Source organism: Gigantopelta aegis, chromosome 4, assembly GCF_016097555.1.
Source record: "Gigantopelta aegis isolate Gae_Host chromosome 4, Gae_host_genome, whole genome shotgun sequence".
Taxonomy (NCBI): domain Eukaryota; kingdom Metazoa; phylum Mollusca; class Gastropoda; order Neomphalida; family Peltospiridae; genus Gigantopelta; species Gigantopelta aegis.
Genome location: NC_054702.1, coordinates 112,443,815 through 112,466,767, shown reverse-complemented (window position 1 = coordinate 112,466,767; position 22,953 = coordinate 112,443,815). Strand labels below are relative to the sequence as shown.

The 22,953-nt window shown below is 35.2% G+C and overlaps 2 protein-coding genes across 8 annotated transcripts in view; one reads left to right on the top strand and one right to left on the bottom strand.

The window, feature by feature from the left end:
- The window catches only part of LOC121371803, a 46,663-nt gene that overhangs the window by 13,775 nt on the left and 9,935 nt on the right, over window positions 1-22,953 (bottom strand). For 3 of the 5 annotated variants that reach the window (XM_041497959.1, XM_041497962.1, XM_041497964.1), the window contains exons 2-4: window positions 9,026-9,200; window positions 7,835-7,971; window positions 7,318-7,427 (exon numbers count right to left, since the gene is read on the bottom strand). In XM_041497959.1, coding sequence (XP_041353893.1) covers window positions 7,318-7,427; window positions 7,835-7,971; window positions 9,026-9,155 — 377 coding nt within the window. In that variant the 5' untranslated portion in view covers window positions 9,156-9,200. Of the gene's footprint in view, window positions 1-7,317; window positions 7,428-7,834; window positions 7,972-9,025; window positions 9,201-9,873; window positions 9,952-11,784; window positions 11,808-22,953 lie in introns of those variants that run through there. The other 2 variants (XM_041497960.1, XM_041497961.1) reach the window with 2 other exon arrangements.
- LOC121371806 (dual specificity protein phosphatase 14-like) overlaps window positions 15,722-22,953 on the top strand; it is a 28,882-nt gene continuing 21,650 nt past the window's right edge. Inside the window, exons 1-2 of one of the 3 annotated variants that reach the window (XM_041497968.1) lie at window positions 15,722-15,851; window positions 16,934-17,025. In XM_041497968.1, the coding sequence (XP_041353902.1) occupies window positions 17,003-17,025 (23 nt within the window). In that variant the 5' untranslated portion in view covers window positions 15,722-15,851; window positions 16,934-17,002. Of the gene's footprint in view, window positions 15,852-16,933; window positions 17,026-21,815; window positions 21,911-22,221; window positions 22,351-22,953 lie in introns of those variants that run through there. The other 2 variants (XM_041497971.1, XM_041497974.1) reach the window with 2 other exon arrangements.

Sequence of the window (22,953 nt, the reverse complement as noted above, 5' to 3'; positions counted from 1 at the left end):
AGATCATTAAACTTACCATGTATTTATGTTGAGTGGTCCTCATCATGGGTCAGATCATTAAACTTACCATGTCTTTATGTTGTAGTGGTCCTCGTCATGGGTCAGATCATTAAACTTACCATGTCTTTATGTTGTAGTGGTCCTCGTCATGGGTCAGATCATTAAACTTACCATGTCTTTATGTTGTAGTGGTCCTCATCATGTGTCAGATCATTAAACTTACCATGTATTTATGTTGTAGTGGTCCTCATCATGTGTCAGATCATTAAACTTACCATGTATTTATGTTGTAGTGGTCCCCATCATGTGTCAGATCATTAAACTTACCATGTATTTATGTTGTAGTGGTCCTCATCATGGGTCAGATCATTAAACTTACCATGTCTTTATGTTGTAGTGGTCCTCCATCATGGGTCAGATCATTAAACTTACCATGTCTTTATGTGTAGTGGTCCTCATCATGGGTCAGATTTAAACTTACCATGTTTTATGTTGTAGTGGTCCTCATCATGTGTCAGATCATTAAACTTACCATGTATTTATGTTGTAGTGGTCCTCATCATGGGTCAGATCATTAAACTTACCATGTCTTTATGTTGTAGTGGTCCTCATCATGTGTCAGATCATTAAACTTACCATGTCTTTATGTTGTAGTGGTCCTCATCATGGGTCAGATCATTAAACTTACCATGTCTTTATGTTGTAGTGGTCCTCATCATGTGTCAGATCATTAAACTTACCATGTATTTATGTTGTAGTGGTCCCCATCATGGGTCAGATCATTAAACTTACCATGTATTTATGTTGTAGTGGTCCCCATCATGTGTCAGATCATTAAACTTACCATGTATTTATGTTGTAGTGGTCCTCATCATGGGTCAGATCATTAAACTTACCATGTCTTTATGTTGTAGTGGTCCTCATCATGTGTCAGATCATTAAACTTACCATGTATTTATGTTGTAGTGGTCCTCATCATGGGTCAGATCATTAAACTTACCATGTCTTTATGTTGTAGTGGTCCCCGTCATGTGTCAGATCATTAAACTTACCATGTATTTATGTTGTAGTGGTCCTCATCATGGGTCAGATCATTAAACTTACCATGTATTTATGTTGTAGTGGTCCCCGTCATTTGTCAGATCATTAAACTTACCATGTATTTATGTTGTAGTGGTCCTCATCATGTGTCAGATCATTAAACTTACCATGTATTTATGTTGTAGTGGTCCCCATCATGTGTCAGATCATTAAACTTACCATGTATTTATGTTGTAGTGGTCCCCATCATGTGTCAGATCATTAAACTTACCATGTCTTTATGTTGTAGTGGTCCTCATCATGGGTCAGATCATTAAACTTACCATGTCTTTATGTTGTAGTGGTCCTCATCATGTGTCAGATCATTAAACTTACCATGTCTTTATGTTGTAGTGGTCCTCATCATGTGTCAGATCATTAAACTTACCATGTCTTTATGTTGTAGTGGTCCTCATCATGTGTCAGATCATTAAACTTACCATGTCTTTATGTTGTAGTGGTCCCCATCATGGGTCAGATCATTAAACTTACCATGTCTTTATGTTGGAGTGGTCCCCATCATGGGTCAGATCATTAAACTTACCATGTATTTATGTTGTAGTGGTCCCCATCATGGGTCAGATCATTAAACTTACCATGTCTTTATGTTGTAGTGGTCCTCATCATGGGTCAGATCATTAAACTTACCATGTCTTTATGTTGTAGTGGTCCCCATCATGGGTCAGATCATTAAACTTACCATGTATTTATGTTGTAGTGGTCCTCATCATGGGTCAGATCATTAAACTTACCATGTCTTTATGTTGTAGTGGTCCTCATCATGTGTCAGATCATTAAACTTACCATGTCTTTATGTTGTAGTGGTCCTCATCATGGGTCAGATCATTAAACTTACCATGTATTTATGTTGTAGTGGTCCCCATCATGTGTCAGATCATTAAACTTACCATGTATTATGTTGTAGTGGTCCTCATCATGTGTCAGATCATTAAACTTACCATGTATTTATGTTGTAGTGGTCCCCATCATGTCAGATCATTAAACTTACCATGTATTTATGTCAGATCATTAAACTTACCATGTATTTATGTTGTAGTGGTCCCCATCATGGGTCAGATCATTAAACTTACCATGTATTTATGTTGTAGTGGTCCTCATCATGGGTCAGATCATTAAACTTACCATGTCTTTATGTTGTAGTGGTCCTCATCATGGGTCAGATCATTAAACTTACCATGTCTTTATGTTGTAGTGGTCCTCATCATGTGTCAGATCATTAAACTTACCATGTCTTTATGTTGTAGTGGTCCTCATCATGTGTCAGATCATTAAACTTACCATGTATTTATGTTGTAGTGGTCCCCATGTGTCAGATCATTAAACTTACCATGTATTTATGTTGTAGTGGTCCTCATCATGAGATCATTAAACTTACCATGTATTTATGTTGTAGTGGTCCTCATCATGGGTCAGATCATTAAACTTACCATGTCTTTATGTTGTAGTGGTCCTCATCATGGGTCAGATCATTAAACTTACCATGTCTTTATGTTGTAGTGGTCCCCATCATGTGTCAGATCATTAAACTTACCATGTATTTATGTTGTAGTGGTCCCCATCATGTGTCAGATCATTAAACTTACCATGTATTTATGTTGTAGTGGTCCTCATCATGTGTCAGATCATTAAACTTACCATGTATTTATGTTGTAGTGGTCCCCATCATGGGTCAGATCATTAAACTTACCATGTCTTTATGTTGTAGTGGTCCCCATCATGTGTCAGATCATTAAACTTACCATGTATTTATGTTGTAGTGGTCCTCATCATGGGTCAGATCATTAAACTTACCATGTATTTATGTTGTAGTGGTCCTCATCATGGGTCAGATCATTAAACTTACCATGTCAGATCATTAAACTTACCATGTATTTATGTTGTAGTGGTCCTCATCATGGGTCAGATCATTAAACTTACCATGTATTTATGTTGTAGTGGTCCCCATCATGTGTCAGATCATTAAACTTACCATGTATTTATGTTGTAGTGGTCCTCATCATGTGTCAGATCATTAAACTTACCATGTATTTATGTTGTAGTGGTCCTCATCATGGGTCAGATCATTAAACTTACCATGTATTTATGTTGTAGTGGTCCTCATCATGTGTCAGATCATTAAACTTACCATGTATTTATGTTGTAGTGGTCCCCATCATGTGTCAGATCATTAAACTTACCATGTATTTATGTTGTAGTGGTCCTCATCATGTGTCAGATCATTAAACTTACCATGTATTTATGTTGTAGTGGTCCTCATCATGGGTCAGATCATTATCATGTGTCAGACTTACCATGTATTTATGTTGTAGTGGTCCCCATCATGTGTCAGATCATTAAACTTACCATGTATTTATGTTGTAGTGGTCCTCATCATGGGTCAGATCATTAAACTTACCATGTCTTTATGTTGGAGTGGTCCTCATCATGGGTCAGATCATTAAACTTACCATGTATTTATGTTGTAGTGGTCCCCGTCATTTGTCAGATCATTAAACTTACCATGTATTTATGTTGTAGTGGTCCCCATCATTTGTCAGATCATTAAACTTACCATGTATTTATGTTGTAGTGGTCCTCATCATGGGTCAGATCATTAAACTTATCATGTCTTTATGTTGGAGTGGTCCTCATCATGTGTCAGATCATTAAACTTACCATGTATTTATGTTGTAGTGGTCCTCATCATGGGTCAGATCATTAAACTTACCATGTATTTATGTTGTAGTGGTCCTCATCATGTCATCATTAAACTCAGATCATTAAATTAAACTTACCATGTATTTATGTTGTAGTGGTCCTCATCATGTGTCAGATCATTAAACTTACCATGTATTTATGTTGTAGTGGTCCTCATCATGGGTCAGATCATTAAACTTACCATGTATTTATGTTGTAGTGGTCCTCATCATGGGTCAGATCATTAAACTTACCATGTATTTATGTTGTAGTGGTCCTCATCATGTGTCAGATCATTAAACTTACCATGTCTTTATGTTGTAGTGGTCCTCATCATGGGTCAGATCATTAAACTTACCATGTCTTTATGTTGTAGTGGTCCTCATCATGTGTCAGATCATTAAACTTACCATGTATTTATGTTGTAGTGGTCCCCGTCATTTGTCAGATCATTAAACTTACCATGTATTTATGTTGTAGTGGTCCCCGTCATTTGTCAGATCATTAAACTTACCATGTATTTATGTTGTAGTGGTCCTCATCATGGGTCAGATCATTAAACTTATCATGTCTTTATGTTGGAGTGGTCCTCATCATGTGTCAGATCATTAAACTTACCATGTATTTATGTTGTAGTGGTCCTCATCATGGGTCAGATCATTAAACTTACCATGTCTTTATGTTGTAGTGGTCCCCGTCATTTGTCAGATCATTAAACTTACCATGTATTTATGTTGTAGTGGTCCTCATCATGGGTCAGATCATTAAACTTACCATGTATTTATGTTGTAGTGGTCCCCGTCATTTGTCAGATCATTAAACTTACCATGTATTTATGTTGTAGTGGTCCTCATCATGTGTCAGATCATTAAACTTACCATGTATTTATGTTGTAGTGGTCCCCATCATGTGTCAGATCATTAAACTTACCATGTATTTATGTTGTAGTGGTCCTCATCATGTGTCAGATCATTAAACTTACCATGTATTTATGTTGTAGTGGTCCTCATCATGGGTCAGATCATTAAACTTACCATGTATTTATGTTGTAGTGGTCCTCATCATGGGTCAGATCATTACACTTACCATGTATTTATGTTGTAGTGGTCCCCATCATGTGTCAGATCATTAAACTTACCATGTATTTATGTTGTAGTGGTCCTCATCATGTGTCAGATCATTAAACTTACCATGTCTTTATGTTGTAGTGGTCCTCATCATGGGTCAGATCATTAAACTTACCATGTCTTTATGTTGTTGTAGTGGTCCTCATCATGTGTCAGATCATTAAACTTACCATGTATTTATGTTGTAGTGGTCCCCATCATGTGTCAGATCATTAAACTTACCATGTATTTATGTTGTAGTGGTCCCCATCATGTGTCAGATCATTAAACTTACCATGTCTTTATGTTGTAGTGGTCCTCATCATGTGTCAGATCATTAAACTTACCATGTATTTATGTTGTAGTGGTCCCCATCATGTGTCAGATCATTAAACTTACCATGTATTTATGTTGTAGTGGTCCCCATCATGTGTCAGATCATTAAACTTACCATGTATTTATGTTGTAGTGGTCCTCATCATGGGTCAGATCATTAAACTTACCATGTCTTTATGTTGTAGTGGTCCTCATCATGTGTCAGATCATTAAACTTACCATGTATTTATGTTGTAGTGGTCCTCATCATGGGTCAGATCATTAAACTTACCATGTCTTTATGTTGTAGTGGTCCTGTATGTGTCAGATCATTAAACTTACCATGTCATGTTGTAGTGGTCCTCATCATGAGATCATTAAACTTACCATGTATTTATGTTGTAGTGGTCCTCATCATGGGTCAGATCATTAAACTTACCATGTATTTATGTTGTAGTGGTCCCCATCATGGGTCAGATCATTAAACTTACCATGTATTTATGTTGTAGTGGTCCTCATCATGTGTCAGATCATTAAACTTACCATGTATTTATGTTGTAGTGGTCCCCATCATGTGTCAGATCATTAAACTTACCATGTATTTATGTTGTAGTGGTCCTCATCATGTGTCAGATCATTAAACTTACCATGTATTTATGTTGTAGTGGTCCTCATCATGTGTCAGATCATTAAACTTACCATGTATTTATGTTGTAGTGGTCCTCATCATGGGTCAGATCATTAAACTTACCATGTATTTATGTTGTAGTGGTCCTCATCATGGGTCAGATCATTAAACTTACCATGTATTTATGTTGTAGTGGTCCCCATCATGTGTCAGATCATTAAACTTACCATGTATTTATGTTGTAGTGGTCCTCATCATGTGTCAGATCATTAAACTTACCATGTCTTTATGTTGTAGTGGTCCTCATCATGGGTCAGATCATTAAACTTACCATGTCTTTATGTTGGAGTGGTCCTCATCATGTGTCAGATCATTAAACTTACCATGTATTTATGTTGTAGTGGTCCCCGTCATTTGTCAGATCATTAAACTTACCATGTATTTATGTTGTAGTGGTCCCCATCATTTGTCAGATCATTAAACTTACCATGTCTTTATGTTGTAGTGGTCCCCATCATGGGTCAGATCATTAAACTTATCATGTCTTTATGTTGGAGTGGTCCTCATCATGTGTCAGATCATTAAACTTACCATGTATTTATGTTGTAGTGGTCCTCATCATGGGTCAGATCATTAAACTTACCATGTATTTATGTTGTAGTGGTCCCCGTCATTTGTCAGATCATTAAACTTACCATGTATTTATGTTGTAGTGGTCCTCATCATGTGTCAGATCATTAAACTTACCATGTCTTTATGTTGTAGTGGTCCTCATCATGTGTCAGATCATTAAACTTATCATGTCTTTATGTTGGAGTGGTCCTCATCATGTGTCAGATCATTAAACTTACCATGTCTTTATGTTGTAGTGGTCCCCGTCATTTGTCAGATCATTAAACTTACCATGTCTTTATCTTGTAGTGGTCCTCATCATGGGTCAGATCATTAAACTTACCATGTATTTATGTTGTAGTGGTCCTCATCATGGGTCAGATCATTAAACTTACCATGTATTTATGTTGTAGTGGTCCCCGTCATTTGTCAGATCATGCACCTTACCATGTACTTATGTTGTAGTGGTCCCCGTCATTTGTCAGATCATGCACCTTACCATGTACTTATGTTGTAGTGGTCCCCGTCATTTGTCAGATCATGCACCTTACCATGTACTTATGTTGTTGTAGTCATCCCTTACCATGTCATGTTGTAGTGGTCCCATCATGCACCTTACCATGTACTTATGTTGTAGTGGTCCCTGTCATTTGTCAGATCATGCAACTTACCATGTCTTTATGTTGTAGTGGTCCCCGTCATTTGTCAGATCATTAAACTTACCAAGTCTTTATGTTGTAGTGGTCCCCGTCATTTGTCAGATCATTAAACTTACCAAGTCTTTATGTTGTAGTGGTCCCCGTCATTTGTCAGATCATGCAACTTACCATGTCTTTATGTTGTAGTGGTCCCCGTCATTTGTCAGATCATTAAACTTACCAAGTCTTTATGTTGTAGTGGTCCCCATCATGGGTCAGATCATTGTAGAAGTCCACCAGAAGCTCCAGACATGTCTTCCCAGGTCCAATATATTCAGATCCAAACAGAGTCTGCAATATAAATAACACATATCACTAGACTTCATGAGACCAATATATTCAGATCTAAATAGTCTGCATTACGCAATCACATCTTTACCTCTACAAATATGGTACTTCATGAGTTTATATATTCAGATTTAATAATCTGCATTATAAAACACATATTTCACATACAAACACACCATATAGTCCCATTACAAAATCCAACAATGAATAATTTTTTTAATAAATTTACCAAAAGGTTCATTTGATGACTACATATCAATTTTAAATCCTTTGTAGGCTAAATAAATTTTAACATGAATTGTTTATCAATCAGTGAAAAGAAGTATATCCTAAGTTTAAAAAGACTTTCTTTGGTGTATTTTATGTGGCTATAACAAACTATTATTTGGCTCCACATTGTGAAATGATACCTGTGGTACTCTGTAGTTAACGTTGGCTCCATGCTCGATGATAATTCTGGCTAAGAAGAAGTTTCTTGTTGTGACTCGTTCTTCTTCCTCATCAACTCCACACAGACAGATGAACAAAGGTGTCCTCTGGTAGCAGCCTGAAGGCAAACAAGTTAAACACAATAAAAACTAAATATTAAACACTGACAACAATACACTTTGATTAGTAGGTGAAATATAAGACCAGATTAAATTTGGTACAATAAGTGTTTTGTTTTATATTTTGTTTCAAATAAAGACTTCCAATACAAAATTTATAACCCTGTAAATTACGAATATAATGCTTCATATTACTGCGTTGGGACAGGTAGACACTAAAATGTGTATTTTTATCAGTGCGTCTGGCAAATGTAACTTTTAAACATCACACTGCAAACAAAACAATTCGAGTGTTTTCACTGAATTTACTATAACTTTAGCTCACACCAGTTAAACAATACCAGCTGTCATTTGCATTGACAATGAAAACAGTGGAAACTAGCTTAGCGGTATTCACAGAAAATGTTGATTGAAATGATGTCATGTGAAATTCCAAATGCAATTTGGCACCTACTATTTCTTAGAAATGTTATCAACAGGTAAGCATTCATTACATAAAATTCAAAATGTTTCTGTTGGTGGTTTTATGTTATTTAAGTGATGAAACAATAGTTTGACAGGGAACATTTTGTTTTAAAATCTTGATTAGCCATATTTCTAGTCAATTAAAAATTGATTACCAACTACTCTTAAATGTTTTAAATTTGGAACGTGCATAGCGAATTGCAGCATGATAGGTCAACTCAACAAAACATTCCCTGTTTGAGAACATTTTAACTACCCAAATACTAACATAAACATCTTTACACTGTGATTCTTTTAAAACCAGAGACAACTCCCATTATTATTACATGCTTGAGATTCCAGTCATCAAATATATGTATATATCTTTCAGACGAAATACTGGAACATCGTACTCTTTTAAACCAGTCTAGCTACCAAGATATGCCCCCCAAAATCATTTTCAAGTATGTTTCATCTGTACCCTTTATTACAGATACGGTCAAATAAATACCTTTATTGTTTTATTTGTTTAGTGGAGTGTCATTAAGACAGACAGACATATTGACTGACAGACAGAGACAGAGTGACAGACTGATTGATTCTATGTACCTTCATCAAGGTAAGAGGGGTTTGTGCACTCAACAATGACACGTTCAGCAGTGGTGTAGTTCCCGTGTTCTAGGGCTCGTGTTAACGGTGTATCGTTGATGCCAAACTCAACATGAAAAACATTAGCCATCACAACACTCTCATCAGTCACATAACCCTGGTCACAGCAAACATCCTGAAAAAAACAAAACTATATTCAAACATGTAATACTACGTAGTTTAGGGATGCTCAGTATTAGTGTACTGATGTATCACGTTCAGTGCAATCAAAGTATGTGATATTTTTCAGATCACATACTTTAAGAATTTAATAACTTTGCAAATTAGATGTAAATTAATCGAGGTCACGGCACTAGGTTTATTGACATTTAAGCAAACACACTAGGGTGACACTCCATGATTGACATATGCATTCATAGTCATCAAATAAAAACAGTTCAAAAGCAATTATACACTGAAAGCTGTCCAGCGTTCAGAAAACAAAAAATGATACGCACTAGTTTATTTTGATGTAAGGACATCCAAAATGATGTCATTCGACACCGCGCCACATATTCTTACGTCATTTGAATATCTAGTAATGGCGAACTGAAATTAAAGTTGTGTGTACAGTTTACAAAAACATGTTGTATTAAGCTTGAGCTTATATGATAAAGAGATTATTACCCTCGTGTGTTTCGGTATCGCCAATATCATATATTAGGAATAAAAACAATGTATTATGATCGCAAGAGGCTTGCATAATACAATTTTTATTCCTAAGATATAATATTGACGATACCGAAAAACACTCTGGTAATAACCTCTATATATGATTGAGAAGGTAAATATTACTCAAAATAACACACTCAGTAATTTGTGTATAAATCTGTTTATAGAAACACTGATTGCTGTCTTCAACTGGTTCTCTGAACTTCTTAATTCATAGTTTCTAAAAAGGAAAGGTTTAAAATAATTAAACTTTAATTCACTTATACATGTATTATAACCCTTATAATTATAGTCTTTCTCACATGAAATGCCTTTTTTCATACTATGGAATTTAATACAAGTTTCTGGGCCGATTGTTTTCTAAATTGGACAAAAATACAGTATATTTTGTTATTTCTTAAAAAAAACTTTTACTTTTCTTCTTACGTCAAACCAAACTAAAATTATTTACAAAAAAACCAACATTTTTGTAGGATGATGGGACGGACTATATTACAACCGTGTCCGGTGTATCAGCGCATCCGGTGATTCGGCGCACTTGGTATTTTGCTTGAGTATGCTTAGGAAGTTGTCATGTTGTCGGAGTTTTTAACGAATTAAAGTTCAATTCCTTTTTCAATGGTTAATCAAGTATCAACATATTTATTGTTAAGGGTGCAATTAAAAATTTTTTTTAGAATTATCAATAATTATATAACAATTTCAAAATAAATCGTTCACCTGTTTTCGTGTTTATAAACGCGAAGTAGGTCATCCTTATTGATATTAATTAAGAATGTTAAAACCAGTTTAAAAACACTTTTTCCGCATTTTAAAAATTATAGTAAGCAGTATAAATGTAATTATTTTTGTTCGGTTATTTTTTTTTAATTTAAACCGCAAAAGAAAACACAGGCAAATGCAAACAAAATGAAAATTTTACACCTTAAATGTCAGTCATTCCAGTTCACAATTGTCACATTGTTATAAAAAATAAAAGCGAAATAAGATCCACGTGTGTGCACAATCTACCCGAGAAAAATAAAATCCATGTAGGCATCTTAGCCATGCATGACAATGAACATGTATGCATCTGCAGTACTGTGCCACTCAAGAAAACAATTCCGAAACTGATCATGAGATGGGTCATATGTGATCGTTCATTTTCATAGTAATATTTTTAACAAGACAAAACAAAAAAGTACTAAAATAATTCTGGGACAATAGTGTAGCGTTTATGGGCTAAAAGTGAGGTCATGGGCGGTTTATAAATAGCTGGGTCAATGATCTACATCTACTGCGCCGAATCACCGGACATGCAAATTGTTTTGGATACAAGGGCGTGCCTATATTTATGCACCATTTTAAAATGTTTATTTACTACAGACATAAAACAGTTTGTAGTATATTTCAGATTATGCACTTCTTCATTGGTGAGAGACGCATTTTATTAAATATTTTACAATGTTCACATAGAAAATGGTCCTTGAAAGCTTAGGTGCGCCGATACACCGGACAGCACTGTATAGGTTTAGATAATAAGCTTTAACTTGCTAAGTGTAACTAAGAGTGACTATAAAAAGACATGACCAATGATCCATTTTACTTGCACCATGGATCTAAAGCTCAGTTAACATGTCTCTCATTCCAACCAGATCACCACAACTGGACAAAGGCCATGGTATGTACTTTCCTGTCTGTGGGAAAGTGCATATAAAAGATCCCTTGCTGCATTAGGAAAATGTAGTGGATTTCCTCTGATGACTACAAGTCATTTGACATCCAATAGCCGATAATTAATTGATCGATCTGCTCTAGTGGTGTCGTTAAACAAAATAAAATTTAACTTTAAAATGAGTTTTATTACTTTTAATGCCAGTTTGTGTGTAGTGAGACCTTTTTAGTATAAAATAAAGATTTTAAACTAATAATAATATAGTACAAAAAACATTAAGCTCAAATTAAATTTTGCTGTACAATAAATCTCGTAAGAAAACAAACAAAATGGATTTAAAATATGTAGCATTGTAAATACACTAAAGAAGAAATAAAATAAGACTACAACATACCTGTAAATTACAGTGTAATACTAAACAGGATATGTCACCTCCGTGTGTTCATATAAAATGTTGCCCATGTGCAAAATTGTCCTTAATGAATTAGGGAGATAGTTCATTCTGTATTAGGCATGGATATCGATACATATTATTTCATCTTTGCATGCTGCGAATAACTTGACCTTTATTTTATTGTTTTCGTTTGTTTGTTTTGTTTTTGGGGGTCTGTTTGTTTCTTTGTTTGTTTGATGTTGTAGGGGGAGGGTTTATTGGGAGGGGATTACTACATTTACAAGTATTATTTTTAACATTTGCATGTGCGCGCGCGCACACAATAACCAGCATAATATGGTTAGAATCCACAACGATAATATGAGCGGAAACCCGTTGCCGCCATACCTACTACCAAAACATATTCAGGGGTCTTTTATATGCACTTTGATATACCAGTCGTGGATCACTGGTTATGATGAAAAAGGATCGCAATCTACACAGTGATAATACAATTTTGAGACTGTGTTCTAATAGGTTTGATTTTTGTCTCTAGTGTTTTCGTGGATATTATAGGTTAAGTGTACTTGAATTTGATATGTTTGTGTGTGTGTGTGTGTGTGTGTGTGTGTGTGTGTGTGTGTGTGTGTGTGTGTGTGTGCGTGCGTGCGTGCGAGTGTGTGTGTGTGTGTGTGTGTGTGTGTGTGTGTTAAAACAAGAGTTTCCTGGTCATGTATTTTAAAGGGGGTCCACCATGCCTGACCGTACTTATACTTACATAACTCACTGAGGTGCCCATATCCGCTTCAGGTTGGGGCATGTGGGCCCTGTGTACAGTACCTGAGATCACTAGCTGCTCTACATAGGACAGAACGGCACAGAACCATGATTATGAAACTCTTAATATCTGGATTCAATTCTTCACACTATCATCAGGGGCGGGATTTAGCTCAGTCGCTTGAGGTGCTTACCTCGGTGGATCCATTCAATTGATTTGGGTTTTTTCGTTCCAACCAGTGCACCACAACTGGAAAAAGACCGTGGAAGGTGCTTTTCTGTCTGTGGGAAAGTGCATAAAAAATCCCTTGCTGCATTAGGAAAAATGTAGCGGGTTTCCTCTGATGACTACGAGTCAGAATTTGTAAATGTTTGACATCCAATAGCCGATGATTAATTATTCAATGTGCTCCAGTGGTGTCATTAGGGGCTGTTGAAATATCACGTAACACTTTTTTTTGGGGGGGGGGGGTCAAAAGTAGACACACATACCCACCCCACCCCCACCCCCACCCCGTAACGGTCCGGTCACTCATCCTCAATAAACAGGTGCATTTGATGTGCCTTTAGCTTAAAAAAAAAAATTATAAGGCTCGGAAATTAAAATAATTCATCAGATATTCAATGCTAGGGTTCCCACGATCTATCATCACTCGGTTTTAAAACCTAGAAATCGTCCACTTTCCTTACACACCTCCGAATGTCACCGGTTTTGAAAGATTCGTTATCGTCGCTACTGTTAAGTTTCATCCACTTTTTATAATACTAAATGATGTAACAGGCTTAGTTACAATTGTTCATTTCATAGATATTATATAGATTTTTATGCTCCATTTTTCCAATATAGCAGTTCGACAGTTACGTAATTCACAACTCAGAAACTTGTTTTACATGCCAATATCCACTAGGGTTCAGGCATGTCCCCCTGAGTCCTACCCCTGGCAAGGCCAGCGGTTTGACCCAGGGGAGAAAATTACGTAATTTGCAACCAGTTGCATTTTTATACATCATCCTTGACGTAAGCTCCAAGCAAGGAGAGTAGAACAAATTATGGTCCAACTAAATGGAGAACAATTAAAAACACACTACTAAAATGGAAAGATGTTTGAATGAATGAATGAATGAATGTTTAATGACACCCCAGCAAGATTAAACACATCGGCTATTGGGTGTCAAACTATGGTACATGTAAACATTTAAGTGAGGAAAGATGTTTGTTTACATTACCTCAGAGTTTCAAGTATGATTGAAAATTGATTGTTAATATATTGTTTCATGTTTTAATGGTCATTATATGGTCAAATATGTAGATATTCTTTTCGAATTGCCATTTTAGCAGTTTGTTAAAGCGACTGGTTCGAAGAAATATTTTAAAGAAAATATTGGTAATTTAAATATTTTTGGGGTCATTATTTATAATAACACTAATTTGAACCTTTTCAATAACTCCACAGAAACATGGATGAAATGTGCCACTAATGTATATGTTAGTGTAGCTTTCAATATAACTCGATATTTTACAGTTTGTTTTTATCAGTTATAGCTGTGTGTACAATTTAAATTTGCCCAAAGTTAGTTGAAATATATAAATAGGTGTTGATATGATACTATGAAAGATCCGTTACATTTAACAGGTGGAGGACCTAAATTGAAAAAAATATCAACACATTATTTATATTATTGCAGCTGCTTTCAGTTATAATAATGTGTCCACAGATTAGAAGTAGTAATCCATATTACTGATTATTTTTGTATTACAAATTAAAATAGTATGGTGTTTCTTTTCTGAACAAATTTTACGATATGTCTTGTACGTTCATCTTCACTAAAAAGTGTGAATCGCTGAGGGGGTTTCATGCAAAATCATTCTATATGTTACAACTGTGTTCTAGTATATTCAGTTCGACTTCTTAACAGGTTTCATAACAAATGTACTTATATTTTTTAGTTTATTACACAATTTGTTTTTAGAGTAACGAACATTTCATATGCACTAAAACACACGAAGGGGTAGTCATTTTCAACAATATCTCGAGTGAAAAGTGCTTTGATGATGTTAAAACCCAACTAGATTTATATTCCTCATATGCTGTAAATTATATAACAATCATCATTTTCTGATTTCGGGCTATTTCTCGTTCCAGCCAGTGCACCATGACTGGTATATCAAAGGCCGTGGTATGTGTCATCCTGTCTGTTGGATGGTGCATATAAAAAAAAAACTTGCTGCTAATCGGAAAGAGTAGCCCATGAAGTGGCGACAGCGGGTTTCCTCTGTCAATATCTGTGTGGTCCTTAACCATATGTCTGACGCCATATAACCGTAAATAAAATGTGTTGAGTTCGTCGTTAAATAAAACATTTCTTTCCTTCCTTCATTTTCTGATTTAGAACACTTGTTTTACCACAATTTTGTCACTGAAATGTACTGGTTTATTGAGAATGAGTGCGTAACGCTAGACCATACAATCCCCAAAATATAACGTAATGCTTGGGGGACCCCCCCCCCCCCCCCACACACACACACACACACCCTTATTCACAAAGATTTGTGAAAGTGCATATCTATATACGCATTTCAATTCTAGTTATAACTACCTACGTTAAACATTGTCGCCGTGACTTTAAACAAAACAAACTTTCTTTCAACGCAAAATCTGGCATTTTATACACTCTTAAATTCTCATTTTATGTGGAGATCATGTAAAAAAGAAAAAATCAATTTTAAAGTCTAAGGCACGCAAATGTTAACCTTAGTCTCAGTCTTAATTCCTCTCTCTCTCTCTCTCTCTCTCTCTCTCTCTCTCTCTCTCTCTCTCTCTCTCTCTCTCTCTCTCTCTCTCTCTCTCTCTCTCTCTCTCTCTCTCTCTCTCTCTCTCTCTCTTACACACACACATACACAATTGCCATTTTACTGCATGTTTAAACGTATATTCAAATTGTATAGGGCCGTTCACGTAAAATGTAAGGTTACGCTGGCCTTTCCCTAACATTAGAGACCGATAAAGTTTTCTGCATGCATGAAACAGAACTATCTCCACATTGCGGCTAAACTGATCAGCAATAATTTTTACATGGATAACGTCAGTGCTGGGTCTAGAAAGTATGACGATAACACTTCCGGTAGCAATCGGACATGGGTAGTATTTTGACCTACGCTCAAATTAAACGTGTAGTAGTCTCCCTTTTGTTTTGATATTTGAGATTGCATAAATCAGTGCTGAAAAATCAAATCAGTATTTTACGTGCGTTTAAAGCAATATTTAATGCTATAATTATTTGGGGAAAGGTTTTTAAACCGTTGGGACAAGGTAAGGAAAGTCCTAAGGATATATAAGTGGGTATCAAATATTTAAATATTAATATATTCATAATATTGGTGTACCGGTGTGTGATTTCGATCGACATATTTTTGTTACATTTATGATAAATTGTATAAGATATTAAGTAATCATGGGTAAACGGTGAACAGTCTGGTTTCAGATTCTCTATTAAACTTAAATATCAACACAAATAAAACATTCTAAATATAACTATAAATCAGGCAAATTATTTTACTAATACTTCTTGGGACCAATAAAATTTTGTTTAGATAATTTTAATTAAAAAGATTTCTGCTAGAAAAAGTAGAAGTAGAATAAAGCAATATAATTTACTTTAATAATTTAGCTTACTCCATTTAAAATTTTAAAATATTATAAAGAAATTAGTACATTGAGATAACCTTGTTATTTAAACTATCATAAAAGTACATGTGTAAATGTGTGCATAAAATATTGTTCAACCTTTTTTGTTTTTAAAGGTACAAAAAATTAAATAAATAATATATTATTAAATAAATACAGCTAGTTACGTTCCAGCTCTAATGCTTTGACTTAATACACAATTTGTATTATTTCATAACTTGTGAACCATGAACTGATGAAGACACTACGAACAACATCAAATGCTTACGTGGTGAACAATTACACTCAAAAATTTAAAGTACCATATATCAGCAATGGAAGTGAAAATCAGTTTATGTTTTTAAATACATTTGAACCACCAATGTAACATAGAACCATAGTTCAAGTGTTTTAGAATTAGGTAGGCCTAATTCATTGGTTACTTAATTATTTTTTAGCAACCAGGGTTTGGGTTTTCTCAAGGTATAATTGGTAAAACAAATTGGGCTTGTGGTTTAGTTTGGTGGGCTTGTGAAATTTAGTTAAACTGTTATATATTTTAGTCGTAATGGAAGAAAGAAAAAGAAGTATGTGTGCATGTGTCATTGGTTCAATCATTGTCATCACATTGTATTTTATAATCTTCTTTCCATTGATAGTATAATAAGATCTAAAATTGAAAATCATTATACTACAATATTAATTATGCTATGCTTTTTTTCTGTCAGGTTTATTCAGGCAGCTGTTTCAAGTCTGGCATGTGATAATTTGTGCAGTGATCACTGATAGATCTGACAATGTATAGAGTTTCATCTACAAGGTATGTGTCTTCACTTCCTGTTTTACTAATCATCAATCACAAGCTACATGTAATAGATTCTGGCTCGAGTCCTTCAGTGGATGGTTCTTCTCACACATGTTCTGTCCAGCAGGGCTACCTCTGGGTGAGCAGAAAATTTCACCAAATTACCAGTATTGTTTAATTTCAAAACCCCTATTATTTTCTAACAAAATATTAATTATTATATAAAAAAAAATATTTCGCTAAAATAAAATAATTTGTTAGTTCTTTTTTTTAAATTTCAATTGGCGAATTTGGCAAGTGTGAGAGCTAGCCCTGGTCTAGGATAATACGGTTGCTATGGAAATCCTGGTCAGTCATTGAATTTACAAATGACATTTCCCAGACCTGGAAAAATGGTAGATCATTATTCATATCCCTAATAAAGTAACAAAGATTTTAAATTTTTCTTCACACACACACACCCTCAGCTGTTTCAGTTTTTTATAATTTCTTCAAGAGTGTTCATGATGTAGTGTATTTTGTGGATGACTTTTGATAATTATTGAGTATATTATTTTTATTCAGTTTTATATTTTGTTATATTGCTAATATCATTTGCATTGTTGGTGTTGTTTTGTGTTTTGCTTTTCAAAATTTTGTTTATTTAATATATATTTCTCCTGGCCTCTTAATTACTTTTCATTAGTAGTAATCAGCTAGTGTATTAAAGGTTTCCTAACAATGATGAATATACATCTTTTTTTCTAAAATCATATTTTACAATTTCAATCTGTGGTTCACAGTAGCAGATCAGTTAACCAATTGAATCAACTGTACACTTAACAGGTGAATGGATTAACCATCTCTTGTGACAGCTAGAAATATTCAGCAGTCTCTGGCTACTGGTTTTTGACATGTGATTGCCACAATGCACCGGGCTGCCATTTATTCCCAGCTAAAAAGATTTAGTCTTTCCAGGTAAAAGGGAAGTAATTCTTACATATTTAATGGAATAGACTAAAAGTAGATTTTATCAGCATTAAGTTGCTTGTTAATGATCTTTCATAAATTGTACAGTGAATGTGAGTCTTGGTCTATCTCATTGTACACTTATTACAATTACAATTTGTGTAAATATAATATGGTCTTTAATATTACAGCTGAGTATTTTAATTTTTCATTCACACATATGTATGATCTTTTGTCCTGCAGAATTATAGTAATATCATATCATTCACATATTGCATATCCAGTGATATGTAATGCACATTATTGCTTAATTTTGATTCAATGTTCTACTGAATCCACCCTTTGTAGTTAATGTATCACATCAGGGTCTTGCCTTTATAACTGAAGATTAAGTATACATACCGGTCTGCTGACTTTTGTGGAATTAGAAAACAAACATGCAGGAACACTGTGTGCCACATTGTTTTTTTTATAATATTAAGTTTCTATTATTTTTCATAAAACTGACCACGGCGATTACACCGGTGGTTGCTTTTAAAAAAAAATATTTGCTTAATACAGATGGCCTCTACTCATCAACAATTTTTTAACATACATATAACTGCTTAACACAGGTGACTGCTGAACATAGGTGACTGCTTAACAGGTAACTGCTTAACATAGGAAGTTGCTTAATTAACATAGGTACCTGCTTAACAGGTGGTTGTGTAACATAAGTAACTGTTTAAAATAGGTGATTGCTTAACACAATTGACTGCTAAACACATGGTTATATGTAACAAGGTTCACAATTCATTTTGTGATGTGGGAAGCAGAGTTTGCTTCTCAGATTTCAAGATGGAATCAAATGCTAGACACTGAAACAGTTCTAGAAATTAGTCTCAAAATTAGACTCATAGTGTAACGTTTTAACGGCAATGTGCAAAATTTGAGACAAATGGGAATAAAAACATAAGATTTATATTATCACTTCTAAACATCATAAGTTCTTGATATACATATTTTAAATACTGCTGAAGACAAAAAGCACAAGATACTTGTAAAGTTGATTGTCAGTATGTTGTTTATTTTCGGGGGCTTTGTCTGCCAATTCCGTCAACTTCAAGCCATAGGTAGAGCTGGGCGGTATTGAAATTTGAGGTTCGGTATCGATATCGGTATTTTAGGGGTGATTTACCTCGGTATCGGTACGGTATTCGGTATTGACATGATACCGATATCGAGCGCTATTTTTGGTATACTCGGCTTTAAATGCATGCCTGTGTTATGGCTCACCCGCTAATTTCATCTAAATACAATTAAATTCCATACACAAGGCTCTCGTCTGATTTATACCACCCCATTTTTCAATACCGAAATTTCGGTATTTTGAAATTTGCTCGGTACGGTAAATCGGTATTGACATAATACCGATACCGAACGGTATATACGGTATACCGCCCAGCTCTAGCCATAGGTGACTGTTTAAAACAAGTGATTAAGTAACATGGGTTACTAAATAACACATGTGACTAAGTAACACAGGTGACTAAGTAACATGTGGTTCATGATTAACATATGTCTACTTAACATGTAACTGATTAACATATATGTGACTAATTAACTGTGCTTGATTAACATGTGTCTGATTAACATGTAACTCATGATTAACACATGTCTAATTAACATGTGACTGATTAACGTGATTGATTAACACATGTGACTAATTAACATACATGTGAGAAATTAACATGTGACTGATTAACACATGTCACTCATTAATATATGTGGCTGATTAATATGTGACATTATAAGTAATTAACATGTGAGTAATTAACAGGGTTTTTTTTTAACACACATCACTGCTGAACACAGGGAGTGATTGATACAGGTGGCTGATTCAACAAGTTTGACTGTACTTGGTGTTAAGTGTGTATATTACTCTACCTGTTGAGCTATGTCTGCAGTGTTGATCATCTAATACCGGAGTCGTTACTCATACTAGATGGGAAACACAGATGCAATCCTTTAACATTATACTCTTTGTATGATGGTATAGCTATGCCAGCAGCAGCCAGTCTGTACGAGTTGAGGGTAACCCCCTGGGAACACTGCTATACAACTTATATTCAGGGCTTGCTCTGGGTGATCTTAAAATCATCTCAAATATGCAAAACATGTAACTATTTTACAACAAATGAACAATTATTACATAAATATTTTTCACCAAATTAAAATAAAAGCCTATTGTTTTTAAAATTTGTAAATAGCGAGTATCAGATTTATAGCCCTGGATATTGCATCATCTGTGGTACCAGTAATATGTGTCATTAAGTCTACGCTAATTGGTGACATGAGTAGCTTCTGTGGTGGCAGCAAGTGGGGTTTTGTATAAATTGTTTGTAAATATTTAATGCAACATATCTATAAATAGATAGTAAGAGCAGAAATCTGTTGCAGCCATATAGGCTGCTTCTAACAAATAGCAAAGGATTGGTTATGTACATTTTTATATATACAGAAAGGACAGCGCATACCACGAGCAGGGATAGCTACGGTAAAAAAAAAAAAAAAATCTAATTATTTAACTTTGAAATTTTTTTTGCAGAAAATCACATTTATTTTCAATAAAATATTGTCATTGATTGAAATTATTTTGCCATATTAAAATAGAATTCCCCAATTATTTTAAAAATTTGCATCACATTTGGTGAATTTTACGAGTGGGAGAGGTGACTTTGACAGTCTTTGATGTAAAACTAACAGTTGTAGCACACTGGTTGGGGTTGGAAAGAACCTGACATGTCTTCCAAGGCTCTTGGTCCAAGGGTGATCACTGCAACACCACCTCAGACGCGCGCTCGACCACTGAGCTATATCCGCCAGTGTGTACAGCTAGCACATTTACATCATCAGATCTTGACATTTAAGGAAACTAGCACTCTCACTTCCTATTATTGCCGGGGCAGGACGTAGCCCAGTGGTAAAGCACTCGTTTGATGTGCGGTCAGTTTGGGATCGATCCCCACCGGTGGGCCCATTGGGCTATTTCTTGTTCCAGCCAGTGCATCATGTCTTGTATTTCAAAGACCGTGGTATGTGCTATCCTATCTGTGGGATGGTGCATATAAAAGATCCCTTGCTACTAATGGAAAAATGTAGCGGGTTTCCTCTCTGTGACTGTTAAAATTACCATATGTTTGACATCCAATAGCCAATGATTAATAAATCAAGGTGTCAAACTTCCTATTATTCCTCTGAGTCTGGTTCAAGAAGAGTAATTTTTTGCTGAATTTATATGGTATTAATAGGATACTATCTTAAATGGTTTCCAATAATCTAAGTTACACTTACACTAACAACACCATATGATTTATTAATGATCGACTACTGGATGGCAAACATTTTATATTTCTCACATGTACACAATGTAGTCTTAGAGGAAACCCATTACCATTTTTCCATTAGTAGGAAGGGGTCTTTTATATACACTCTACTACAGACAGGGCAGCACATACCATGGCCTTTGATAATTCAGTTGGAATCAGGGGGGAAAAAATCTGGATCTGTTGACAGTGTTTGATCGTACGAGCAAAGCATATGAGGCGAGCACTCTACCCACTGAGCCAGACCCCACGTCACTTATACACAGAAAAACCTACTGACTGTAATACAGGTGCAATTAGGCTAGCAGGTCAGACGTATATTTGGTAAGTACTGATCAATGACTCCACTAGTTACTAGGCAAGCCACTCAATGGTGGTTGTCCCTGTCCGTTGTGTCGAGGTAAAAATGTCTAGGTGAGGTCTTTGAATCACTTGGCTCCCTGCCAGCATGTCGCTCCGAACTCGGTGGAGCACATTCTGTGATTAGCTAATAAAAAAAACCTCTACAGGTATATACAAGCTAATCAGCTCGTTAATGGTTAGTCTTTCACGCCAGTCATTTCCCCATTCAGATCCAACAGTCACAGGTCAGTGTTTAGTCTTTTAGTATTCACAAAGATTTTATATCGGACAGTTTTCTTGTTATATGTATGTACATGTAACATAATTGTATTAGGTGATAAGGAGAACAAATAAATTTTCTAACATGTTTTTTGAATACCTATACATGTATACATATTTAATAATGTAAATATACATACATGGTTGCCTGGTTCCAGGGAAAGAAAGAGGTATTCAATATTTTATGAATACCATTACGGAAATAATAGCATGGGCATGACAAACAGTTTGTTTGACAATTCCTAACCTTGGAATAAAGTTAAATGATTTCACCATATTACAATTAATGTCACTGACCTACCTGTAAGTTCCTGAGGCATTTGCTGTTTCATTTTGAATTAGATTCATTTTGAGCCACAATCAGAAACCCATGGATTTCCAAACTGGATAGTTTAAACAAGAACTTGTAAGTACTGTGTCATTTAATGCCTAATAGTGAATTTATTTTATGATCTAGCAGTCATAAAGTAACCAGATATTTCCCATTTGTGGTGGGCAGGACGTAGCACAGTGGTAAAACACTAACTTGATGCGCTGTCGGCCTGGGATCAATCCTTGTTGGTGGGCTCATTCAGCTATTTTTTCATTCTAGCTAGTGCACCACAACTGGTATATGACCCTATATCAAAGGCAGTGGTATGTGCTATACGGTCTGTGGATTGGTGCAGAATATAAAAAATCCTTTGCTACCAGTGGAAAAAAGTGGCAAGTTTCCTCTCTAAGTATATATGTAAAAATTACCAAATGTTTGGCATCCAATAGCCAATCAGTGTGCTTGAGTGGTGTCATTAAGTGAAACAAACTTTCTTTTTCCCCATTTGTGATGAGGTAACAATTACATAACTAAGCTTAATGTGTGCTTACACTATAGCACTAGAATACAGCAACATGCTAAAATCTGTTATTGTTCCTTGTTTTTCAATAACACAGAATACAATTTGTCATACATCCACAGGCACAAAAATACACACTTAGTGTAAACAACATGCGGTGATGCCAAAACAACAAA